The 12,779-nt window shown below is 36.5% G+C and overlaps 3 protein-coding genes across 3 annotated transcripts in view; 1 reads left to right on the plus strand and 2 right to left on the minus strand.

The window, feature by feature from the left end:
- LOC120594189 (trace amine-associated receptor 6-like) overlaps positions 1-5,547 on the minus strand; it is a 31,401-nt gene extending 25,854 nt beyond the window's left edge. Inside the window, exon 1 of the mRNA XM_039852201.1 lies at positions 5,524-5,547. The gene's annotated coding sequence lies outside the window, so the exon portion shown is untranslated. The remainder of the gene's footprint in view (positions 1-5,523) is intronic.
- Positions 481-1,679, minus strand: LOC120594186 (trace amine-associated receptor 6-like). Its single transcript, XM_039852199.1, is given in 1 exon segment — positions 481-1,679. A coding segment is annotated over 1 exon segment (1,038 nt). The 3' UTR covers positions 481-641.
- Positions 5,548-6,528: 981 nt separating the features above from the next.
- Positions 6,529-7,571, plus strand: LOC120594190 (trace amine-associated receptor 7a-like). Its single transcript, XM_039852202.1, has one exon. It carries the CDS (start codon positions 6,529-6,531, stop codon positions 7,558-7,560), a length of 1,032 nt encoding a protein of 343 aa, XP_039708136.1. The 3' UTR covers positions 7,561-7,571.
- Positions 7,572-12,779: the final 5,208 nt, after the last annotated feature.

Genomic DNA, 12,779 nt, shown 5'->3' on the forward strand with positions numbered 1-12,779 from the left:
GTTAAATTTACAACAAGCTGACATGACCTGTGGAGCAGAGAGCACTTACTAATTCCTACATTCCATCCTCATGGACACCTATATGCAAGGGGCAGAAGTCATGAGATATTGAAGCAAATTCCTGACACAGACACCATGGACATTAAGCATAATAGATTGACTGCTACCCAAATGTTTTCCCTGGGGAATTTAAGCAAAGCAAAGGGGGAAGGAACAACAACAACAAAAAAGCCAGAGCCCATGATGTCAATCACCGAGAAAGTTTTGACAAGTTGAGAGTGAGTAGACGACTTTGTAAGGAAAGAAGAAAAGAAATCAAAGAAAACAAAGATGTTTTTTGGTTAGCAAGGGAACTGTCAGTGGAATAAAAAAGAAAACTGAGGGAGGGAAGTGTCTGCAGGGAGTGGGGTGTGGGGAGCTCTGCAACACTTAACAAATAGGATTTAACATTTATTAGTCAAATAAGTATTTTGGGGGAAGTAACAGGGAAGTACACATAATATAATTGAAAAACATTGATTTACCTTATTAAATTTGAAGAATATGTTTTTTCTTTATAATAATAGTCAATGACTTGATTTTCAAAAACTCATTTTATTTGGACAGTGTAAAGATATCTTCAACTATCTCAATCTAATTGCTTACATGTGTTCAAAGAACAAAATCATTGCTAATGAAATGTGTTTGAAAACCCATCCACTTACAATAACTTTTAAGCCTTTCCTAAACCATGGGTAAAATAAAGCATAAATCAAAGGGTTCATGGCTGAGTTATAATAAGCACAACAAGGGTAAATCTCATAAATATAAACAGGAGTTATGAAGCCCATAGAGGCCTCAATTAGTGAGTCAATACTATAAGGTAACCACGAAATCATAAATGCTACCACGGTCACCCCCAGTGTTTTAGCTGCTTTCCTCTCCCTCCTGGCCACTCTGGATTTATAACTATCTGATGATGATTCTGTATTGCCAGTAGTATTTTCCATCCTTTTAGCCTGTTGTCTAGCCACAAGAAAAATATTACTATAGAGAATGATCGTAATGAGGGTAGGAATAAAGAAGGATAGAAAATCTATCAACACCCAGTTTTGATTTATAACTGTCTGACAACCTCCTATGCAGTTGAGGGCACTAGCTAATTCTTCTAGCCCATCGTCATAGGCGCCACTGTAGAACACGGCACCACTGTATGCAATGGGCAGGATTCAGGAGATGCTGATGTATATTCCTGACACAGACACCGTGAACCTGGTAGGATAGAGCAGAGGGTCAGTAACAGCAATGTACCTGTCGATGGAGATGAAGCACAAGTGGAAGAGAGAAGAGTAACAAAAAGCCGCATCACAACAAGTGTGGAAAGTACAGAAGCTCTGCCTGAAGTACCAGCGGCTCTCCACAGACCTGACCATGCTGAAGGGCAGCACCTTAACGTACACCAGAAAGTCAGCGTAGGTCAGGGAGGCGATGAGAAAGTTGGTTGGAGAGTGCAGCTGCTTGAAATACTGGACTGAAATCATCACCAAGAGGTTTCCAAACACGGCCAGCACAGTCCCAAAGCCAAACAGTGCATAGAGAACCAGGCGGGGTCCGGACGAGGAGGGCATTTTCACACAGGATTCGGTCACATTTTCGTAGTACAGCTCCGCAGCTGCAGGGGGTGACGAGTTGCTACTCATGATTCTCTCTTTACAAAGGGAGAATTCGGTCCTTCTTGATTATCATGAGAACTATGAGATTCTAATATCAGTATTCCTGGGGGAGAAAACATAAATACACCAAGATGACTGAGGAAATTATCAGCTATTACTACTCATATTTTCTTCACTTTACCAATTATTATTATAAATCTCAAATGTTTAACAAAATACGATCCAACAAAAATTATAGGTACAATTTTTACTGGAAGTTAATTTCAACTAATGATTGTTTCCCTTCATCTGATACAATTTCCTTTTAGTCAAAAATATATGTTTTTATTTTTTACCTCCAGAATTCCTCTATGCCACAGGCACTGTTCTAGAAAGGATTTATAAGGCTGAAGGATCATCTCTCGTCTGTTTCTGGGTTGTCTGCCTAGGCTCCTGCCTAAAGCATGCAGTCCTTCTCCTAAACAGACACCAAGAATGGACAAATCCCTAGATGGAGGTTCGGTAGTGCAAGTTGTGAAATTGAAAGATGATTTTTAACAGCGATTATCAAGAAAGTTATTCTACAAAACAGCTCTTTACATTAAAGTAGGTTAGTTGTTGTATTTCTTGGGACAAAGATTTTTTTCTTTTTAGACTTGAGTAGTTCCTCTGTTTTCAATATTGACACACCAACTTATTGGGTTTTTGTTAGAGATGCAGTAGGGTGCAAGCAGTGAGGGTCAGTACTTGGCTTGTTCTCTCCTGTTATGCATCATGTTTTTGCATCTGCCGTGGTTACCAACAAAAAGAAAAAGGTAACATACATTGAAGACCAGTTGAGATTGATGGAATATATTACACCAAAGCATTAGAAAACAACATGGTGCTTATATACACCAGCAGTTTGAGATGCTGGTAGAAAAGAGGTCAGTTCTCCTCTGAAGACATTTTCACTGGAAGAATATTTGCCAAGTATGTCCCTGAATGTGAGAAAGGGGCAGGAAACCCTCGAACTACACATTGGTTTGTGGTTCCAGGTGATAGAACTTCCCAATGCTAAAAGAAGTCAAACAATGAGAAGGAAGCTGTAAAATGGGAACACGTTCCTTGGTCATTTGCCATCCCTGGAATGCTGGAACATTGCAAAGCAAGGAAAAGCCTTATTCAGCCTTCCTAAGGAAGGGCTCAGACTCTTCCCACTGCAGAGCTGTGACCTTAGAGATATTTGTGAACTTGCTTTTCAAGGTGTAAGAGTGCCGTGGGTATTATTATGAATCCATCTGGCCATCTGATTCCTCGTCAAGAAATTTCACACTCTGAACCGAATAATCTTTTAGATTCCTGCTAATATTTTTGAGAGCCTAATTTCGTAGTGACAGCGCTCATGTAGAGAAAGGTGTAGGCCAGACTTTCTCAAATTCAGTACTATGAACATTTGAGTTCAGAGAACTTCTTGCTATGAAGATCTGTCCTGTACATTGGCAGGCTTTTAGCAGGATCCCTACTACTAGATGCCAGTAGATGCCAATAAAATCTCCCCAGATGTGAAAACCAAAAATGTCTCTAGACGTCGACAAATGTTCTCTGGGCACAAATGGCTCAATAGCCTGCCCCACTGAGAACTATTATTCTAGGCAATAAAAAGGATCATATAACACTTCTCACTTTTGGTAAAGAAATAACTTTGTATCTCTCTCCATTATTCTGAGATTTATTCATTAATGATTTTTTCTATTTAATATATATTTATTGAATACCAGGAGTTGCATGCAAAGTAATGAAACAAAGAGATATGATCTTTACCCTCACGACGCTTTCAATTTTAAGGTGGAAAAAAAGCTTTAAAAAGTACACAGAGAAATGTTTAGATGAATACATAATGGAATGGTATTAGAAAGGTGAAATACAGTTGTTTGTGATAGTGAAATAAGCAGCCAGACAGGAAAGTGCAGACAAAAATTTTCCAATAAGAAGTTTAAGACAAAAATGCTACTTTAATAGTTGTAAATTAATGACATAATATACATCAGAAAAAAATAAATGAGAATGAATAGAGCAGTAGCTAGGATTTTTAGACCTTTGTCAGCAGATGAAAACGATGCGAAGAAATATTATGCCAGCAAGAAAGAGAGACAGAGAAAGAAAGACAGAGATGAAAGCCTAGCTTCTTGTGGTCTGGAAGTAGGAGTAGGGTGGTAGGTGTGGAGCTTATTCCAAGAAGAATCTGGACAAACCCTAATCCCAATAAATGCATTTATAAAACAAAGAGCTATATATTTTCTTTTTTTTTTTTAACCAGCTCATAGTTGGTTAAAGTAAATGTCTGGCAATTACCTGTTGGCTTCCCAAATTATTTAACCAGCTTGATATTTCTGAAACCCGAGTTTTCTAAGAACCACAGTCCTCATCATTAATAATTTTAATATCAAAGGTGGTATTTTAGGAGGTGGCTCCATAGTGTAGTTGTACCGTGTCTGTTCTACTCTCAGAAGTTCCTGGGTTCGCGCCGCAGGTGGAGTCACGAACCATGCACAGGGTGTGCCAGAATCCAGGTGCACGCCAGGAGCATGTGGGAGCAGACGCCCCACCTTCAGGGATTCAGTTCATAAGAGGAAATGGTAACAACCACAGGTCAGGTGTGAAAGTTGGGGTAGAAATTAAAGAGGGGGGGATATAAAAGAAAATAAAATCTTCTAAGAAAATCAATCAGTTTAGATGATAAGGCATTGACCGAAATATAAATATAGAAGTTAATGGATTAGAATAGAGTCCACAAATAGAGACACACATATAAGGTTGAATGGTTTTTGCAAAAGAACAAACATCATTTACGAGAGAAAGAACAGTCTTTTCAAGAAATGCTGCTGGAATTACTGAATATCCAAATAACTTCTACCAATAATAAAAAATCTCACTCTCTCCATCACAACATATTAAAAATTAATATGAAAACAATCATAAACCTATAAGAACTAATATTATAAAAAGTCTAGAAGAAGCACGGAAAAAAGTAGCTGTGACACAAGAAATTTATACATTGGTGTTCATCAAAATTTAAACTTTTGACTTTTCAAAAAATAGTCAATGAAATAAAGAGTCCAATATTCATAACACATATTTCTAAAGAACTGTCAACTCAATAATAAGAAAACTTTAAAATTCATTAAAAATAGGCAAAATGTTCATAGACAGTTCACCAAAGTGGATACATTCAAGAACAGTGATTACATAAACAGATTCTCAATATCATCATTCCTAAATTAAAAACGAAATACTACTACACATTATCTAAGATGGTTAAAATAAAAAGAAAGGACAGTGCAAAGTGTAGAACAGGACTTGAAGCAACTGGAACATTTATAGATTGCTGGTGGGAGTACAAAATGGTGCAATTACTTTAGAAGACAGTTTGTAGTTTCTTGCATAGTTAAACATACACTTCCCATATGATCCAGCAATTCTACTCCTAGGTATTTCCCTCCAAAAAATAAGAGGAAGAACGTATGTCTATGCAAAGAATTGTATACAATGCTCATGCCAATGATTTTAACAGCCCTTAACTGAACACAAGTCCAAAAGCCTATTATCAGGTACATGGATAAAATAATTGTGATATATTAATACGATGGAATACACTTTAGTAATAATAAAGAATCAACCGCTAGTATACCTAATAAATGCCACGAACACTAATCTGGGAGGAAGCAGCTTGTCATAGAAGCGTATGTAGTGTTTGATGCTATTTAGATGAGATTTTCAGACAAGGGGAATTACTCTGTAGTGATAGAATGGGTATCAGTGATCGCCCAGGGCAGAAGAAGGGAAATATGGGAAGAGGTCGACTGCAAAAGGGCTCAAATAAAATTGCTGAGGTGTTAGAAGTATTCCATACCTTGATTGTGGAGGTGGTTATGAGCTGGATACATTTGTCACATCTGTAACCTGAATAAAAAGAAATGTAATTATGAGCGGTGAATACACAATGCAATATATGTACATATATATATATATTTATTTATTTATATATGACTTATTCCTAAATTGTATACCTGAAACTTACTGAATTTCATTAAGCAAGGTCACCATGAAGAATCAGATTAATAAATAGATAAATAAGTGAATAAATAAATAAATAAAAAGATAATCCTGATTTTTAGCTAAAAAAGGGTGAATTTTTCAAATATAAATTATACGTTATATAATAAAGCTGATTATAAAAATGACCAGATATCATTTATCAGAAAAATCTTTTCCGTAAAATCTTTTTAGTAAAAATAAGTAAAAATAAACAATATGGCTTTCAAATTTTAGACATAGATTTTAAAGTAAAAGAATATTTCTCTTTCCATTTCTATTTCACAAAAAGGTCAAACGCCATCAAGATATTAGAAGGGCATAACTTCTTTTTAACAAAAACATAATTGTAATTTAAAGTTTCTTTCATTCTGCACATTGCACTATGGGGATCTAAACTTAAGGGCTTTGGGTATTTGAAATTATTTAGCTACTTTCCTGAGGGGACAGAGTGTTTGGGGTGTTATTCTAGCTCTGACAAATTAGGACAAGAAAGCTAATAAAATATGGCATTCTTAAATGCATCATATAACAGCTCTTGGAAAACTAATACGTCTCAGATATGCACAAGGTAATGCAAAGAAAGATTTTTTTTTAATGTAAACAAACAGATTTTTAGGTAATGATAAGAACTAACTACTTATTCAGTTGGAAGTAGATTTTATGAGATAAAGATATGAATCAGTTTCTAACATGAAAATAAGTATTTGTGCTTATAAAGCAATTGGGATGGAATGTACTGCAATTACTGACATATTGTAAATACCCCTCTTTTAAAGGTAATTAAAGATAATAGCTTTCCCAGGTGTCAAAACAGAGAATCATGGGCAGTGATTTGCCCCCTCCTGCAGCTGCGCAGCTCTGCTTCGAGAACCTGAATGGATCCTGTGTCAAAATTTCCTACTCGCCTGGACCCCGCCTGATTCTGTACACAGTGTTCTGCTTTGGATCTTGGCTGGCTGTATTTGGAAACCTCTTGGTGATGATTTCGATTCTTCATTTCAAGCAGTTGCACTCTCCAACAAACCTTTTGATCGCCTCCCTGGCCTGTGCTGACTTCTTGGTGGGAGTGACTGTGATGCCCTTCAGTGCAGTGAGGTCTGTGGAAGGCTGCTGGTACTTTGGGGAGAGTTACTGTAAATTTCACTCTTGTTTCGATGGGTCCTTCTGCTATGCTTCCATCTTCCACTTATGTTTCATTTCTCTGGATAGATATATTGCAGTCAGCGACCCTCTGCGCTATCCAACCAGATTCACCATATCTGTTTCTGGCATATGTATTGCCTTCTCCTGGCTCCTTTCCATCATTTATTCTTTTGCCCTTTTTAGCTCAGGTGCAAATGAAGTTGGGCTGGAGGAACTAGTCAGTGCTCTCACCTGTGTGGGAGGTTGTCAAGGTGCAGTGAATCAAAGTTGGGTATTGGTAAATTTTCTATTATTTTTCATACCCATGCTTGTGATGATTGTTGTTTACTCTAAGATTTTCCTCATTGCTAAACAACAGGCTAGAAAACTGGAAAGTATGAGCAATAAAACTGTGGGATCATCAGATAGCTACAAAGACAGAGTGGCCAGGAGGGAGAGAAAAGCAGCAAGAACACTGGGCATCGCAGTGATAGCGTTTCTGGTTTCATGGTTGCCATACGTCATTGATTCAATAATTGATGCCTTCCTAGGTTTCATCACACCCACATATATTTTTGAAATATTAGCTTGGATTGCTTACTATAACTCAGCAATGAACCCCTTGATTTATGCTTTATTTTATCCTTGGTTTCGAAAAGCCATGAAGCTAATCGTCACTGGTCAAGTCTTAAGAGAAAATTCCTCAACAATAAATTTATTTTCTGAGTAGGTTCTGGTTTTAGACTGGGAGGAGATTGAAAATAGATTGTCAATGGACTCACAATGGGGAAAAAATTGATCATAAATGTGCAAGATTTTCTTAGGTAAAATAATTGAATTATGCTTCAATTTTGACCCAAACACTTAAAATCAGGTACAATGTTCTTTGGTTAATATAACATTACAATCTGATTGTAATGGAAATAATGCAGCCTCGCAGCCAGAAACGACTGGATTGCAGTAACAACTCTGACATTTAACACTGTGATCTTCGTTGCTTCGTTCTCTGTTCCTCATTATATTTCCCTGGTTAATAACTCCTGTCTTGCAGTAATCTTGAGAAAATGTAAAAGAATATATAAAGGATCTGGTATATACTCATCATCTAAATCCTGCCTTTTATTACTTTAAATAGTTCAACCTCTGTCTATATCTTCTCTCAGTTGCTTTGTAATATTTTTCTATTAAAGTATAAATGCAATTAAGATACATATTTAGTAAGTTGGTGGCGCCTTGCTCAGAGAGGATGAAGGAGTGAGCATGTACTGTCTGGTGTTCAGATTTGCAGATCTAAATCTGTGTTTTCAGAGTCAGGTAAAATCAGGCAAGAGATAGAGCTATTAACTGTAATATCTATTTAGTTATTTGGGAATAACTATAATATCAATTTACAATGGGAAATGTAACTATTATCATAAAGTACATTCATACACTCAATGAGCTTCTTACTGTTAAGTGTAAAATTACATTAGAGTTCAGAAGTTGTACCAGTTAACATACATTTAAGCCTGAGTTTTAAGATTGTTATTCTTATTTTATTATGTTACTTTATTTTGAAATATATTTATTCTTATTCAATTCAATTGCGCCTTGTTTCAAAAATTATGGACAGGGACTTCGAGGATACACAAAAAGCAAAGCTTAAAAATGTGTACCAAAAAAAAGAAAACTAAAATAAAGAAAATAAAATGAAGCTAAGACAGCGTCTAGAAAATGTAATCTGACCCACAAACTTGGTTCCAAAGCACAAAGAGAAACAATTTGTTTTGTAATTCAGTATGGATTAGATAAACCATAGTGGATTACATAACCAAGTCAGTTATTTCAGAGAATTGTTCTTGGTAATCAAAGTGGAGGGTGCTGTATGTCCTATGAACAATAAATGCCTTGATTCTATTCTCTTAGCTTATTCACAAGAAGACATCAAGATTTTAAAAGTCCGGTTATCATATTTTGGAGCAGGAGTAAATATTATCAAACATGTCTTGCTTGTTTCTTTAATTTCTAACTGATATAAATGAACATTATGTATTAGCACATAATTTCTATCACAGAAATGCTTTGAATGGGCAAACCTTTCTAAGAGTGTATTCTTTCTGATTATACAATTCTTGTGAGAAATACTCGTCTTGATTTTACAGACGATTAAAGCCAACCCTGACTACTTACTGTCACTGTACCCACATTTCCTTAATTCCAACAGTGAATATCATCAACTTATTTTGATACTAGAGGTTTCACTATAGTAACTTTTTCTAATCCTGTGTTGCAAGCTATAGAATAATCCTACTGCCTATTTTAAAGATAAACAAGATAAATCAAGGTATGTAAGAATTCTGATGAGTATTATAAAGCTTCAAAATTCAAATCAGTACTTTCTATTTGATGCTAGTTTTATATATTTATACTTGTCTTTCCTTTCTTAGTAGCCTTTCTGATATATTAGACAAATCATCTGATTTTACCACTTCCTTTCCTAGATCAACATATTAACCTTTCTAGTTTTATAAGTGTTTGAAAATTCTCATTGTAAAAGACACAAGCTACTGTCCTCATTATTTTTTTCTGTGAACTACTCTGGTTGTGTAGGGATTGGTCTACAGGCCTTTGCTTCAATGAATATATATTGAGCGTTTTCGGTATGCAAAACTTGATCTCCAGAACCAGAAGCATCTAACAAGAAAAGCAATTTCAACCTAATCATGATTTATCTATGTTTATGGGATACTCATTCTGTGCTTGGAACTGTCTTGCCTGCACTTAATCTTCACAACATCCCTGTGAACAAGGGGATGTTATTACTTCCCTTTTGAAATGAAGAACCTGAGGCATAAAGAGGTAAGTCACATGCCTAAGATAGCATACTTGTTTAACAATAGAACCAGTATAAACACCTGGGTGGGAGGTGCAGAGAGTAAGTGTCAAAACAACAAAAGATTTCTCCCTTCACAAAAGAGAATTGTCCTCTTGAAAGAGCCCACTCTCTAACTGTAGGACATTGATAGCTGAATGAAAGGGATAAAAAAATTTCCCATATCAAAAATGCTATGTTTTTTTTTTTCACATTTGCCTTGCCACTTGCTCATTGGACTGTGATGAAGAACTCACAAAAATTAGAACTGAAAGAAACCTTTTAAATAATCTATTCTAAGCCGTGCTTTTGTAGGTGCAAGCTATGGCTTAAGTACCCTGAGCAAGGTCAGACAACGGGAGTCTCATGAATTCATGTACAGGGCTAGCCACACTGCAGTGCTATCCATCTGTCCACAGGGCCTGGATGGGTCCATCCTCATCTCCTCCAATATCTGGTCACAGCGCAATCTCTCCTTTCTGAGGATTTTGCCTCAACTCTTCCCCATTAGATCTGGGCTACCTGGCCCTATAGACTTATGGCCATCTATTTTATATATACATATTTCTCAATTAGCTTTCAGGGGTTTTATTGGATTTCAATTATAGTGATAATTTTAACTAGAATTATAATTCTGGTTTAAAAAAAAAATCCCTCAGAACTTTAAAAGCATTTCTCCAATGGCTTCTAAGACCTAGTATTGATAGGAAATGTGACGCTAGCATGATGTTCATTCCTTTGTCATTACTCCCTCTGGCCCCTGTCCTAAAGCTTTTTAAGATTTCCTCTTTATATATGTCTGATTTTGTTCCCTGTATATTTTTTGTTTGTTCTCTTTGCACTTAGTGGATACTTTTAATTGGAAGGCTTAGACCTTTCTTTAACCCAGAAGGAACTTTCTGAACAATAGCTTTTGTTTTCTTCCTTTTACGATTAGATAGATTTTTCTGGGATTTAGAATTTCTCTCAAGTTCTATTTATGAGAATACCTTTACTGCTGTAATAACCTCCATTGTGTGTATTTTGGGTTGTGTTATTCTCCACTCTGTTTTGTAGTCTATTTAATGCCATGACTTTTTTTTTTTTTCAGATATGCTTTTGAAGTCATTTCAATGAGACTTCAGATAAGATAAATAAAACTACATGCTCAGTTATGTTAACATGGCTGATCTTCAGACATAGGTACCATTTCAACCATTCCAACTGGGAAAGTGTTGAAATGCTTAAATACTAGTTGGGAATTATTTATTACCTTGAGCTCTCATGCAACCCCTTGTAACCTTATCTCTGGTTTCTCTTCTCCAAACAACAAAGGTTCCTTATGTCAATTCAACAGAAACGTCAATACAAGGCAAAAGAGGACACCTGCAGGGCCTTCTCTGTCTCTCAGAAAAGCGTCCATTCTGATTGGTCACTGCCCACATTTTGCCACATTATTTTTTTTAGTTTTTTTAGTACTTTGAAATATCAACCCTTAAAATAACTCAGATATCAAGTGTTCAAGTTCTGATGAGAGATTATCAACAATAAATTTATTTTGGTCATGAAACTTAAATATGGGAAACTTAAGAATGTATTGAAAACTCCTAAATAATTATTTATTATTTACTTCCTAAGAAATGAAGAGATTGTTCAAAGTGTATGTATGGTAAGATGGTTGGAAGTATTCCTCAAATTTTTCAGAAAAAGTATGAAGAAATGGGACTCTATTCAGCAGATTTGTCCTTCCTTGGGAATAATTGGCACTCTTGTCCCATTGAATATGCCACTACTTTTGGAACACTTTGCACTGGTGCTTCACAGATGTAAAATGGCTTCGCTATGTTAGGTACTAGTGCGTGCAGACTTGCTCTCTTGTGTCTCCTGGTCCAATTTTTTAAAATACCATGGGCAGATTGCATAGCTTTTCATGTAATTTCTGGGATTGAAATCCAATATAAAAGTGGATTCTAACTCAGATGAAAACTTTAAAGTTACATCCAGTTTAGCACTTTTATCTTTCCTATTCCAGTCAAAGCTATTTAATACTAGGTTTTAGAGTAGGGTCCTATAGGGGAGTGGGAGATAAGTCCGCTTTTACAGTTTTCTCTCTCTTCTTGTAATGCCACTCACCCTCTATAATAGAACACAAATGGAATATAGAGAATATCAATGGTGGGAAAAAAGATTTCTCATGCCTGGTGGTATCATAGTCCATTTTGCACAATGCACTGAATGTGGCAGGCACCAAAATATAGGCTCTGTTTTGAAGTACATGTGTGACACATATGGGTAATTCATTTTGGGAGAGCCTACCCGCTGCCTAGTTCTCTAATGTGTGTTAGCCACTGCATTTGACCTCTTTCAACTTCTCTTTAGAGTCTATGAGTAGAAAACTTACAGGCTTTTGCTTTCAGGGTCCCTTTGTCCAGGGGATCAATCCACTGATGAAGGCATTGGTGAGATGATTCAAGCCTCTATAGATCTGCTTATTCAATAGTATTGCAGACCTTCCCTGTGTTTATGTTGAGCAGAGGCAAGTAGAATTGGGGAGAGATGGCTGAGAGGAGAATTGGGCCAGCAGGGGGAGAAGCCTATGCTGTCACTATTTCAAGTGCAAAGAGTCATTAGTTTCATGTGGCCTAATACACACATGGAAGCCAGGCAGGCTTGGCCTTTCTGCTAGGCCTTCCATTTTAGAGTACACAAATGTCTGTGACACATGGCATAGGACTTGAGGAAGATGTTGAAAAAGTAAATACAATGATGATCACAAGATTAGGAACCTGGACATGAAAATGCCTCCTGCAGAGAAGCCTGAAGGACCCAAATGAGCGCTGCATGACAGAGTCATTATTCAAGGCTCACTACGCAGATGATGTAGGCATGACCACCAAGTGAAGGTTGCAAGGAGACCAGATTTGGTATCAAATGATTATACTTCTTATCTTCTACTCTCTCCTTCTCCCAGTGGAATAGAGCAGAAAGCAGAGTGAGATAAGGAATGAAAAATCAAAACATGCTCCTTCCCTAAAATAAGACTTTTTAAGCTGAGCTAGCCCTGGGCACAATTAGATATAGACTGTAGTTCTCAAATGGAGCAGACCATATTGAAAAGC

The sequence above is a fragment of the Pteropus medius genome, unplaced genomic scaffold (genome assembly GCF_902729225.1).
Source record: "Pteropus medius unplaced genomic scaffold, Ma_sr-lr_union100, whole genome shotgun sequence".
NCBI lineage: Eukaryota > Metazoa > Chordata > Mammalia > Chiroptera > Pteropodidae > Pteropus > Pteropus medius.

Excerpts from the sequence above, each read along its gene's own strand:
- LOC120594190 (XM_039852202.1), top strand. The coding sequence starts at position 6,529 with ATGGGCAGTGATTTGCCCCCTCCTGCAGCTGCGCAGCTCTGCTTCGAG.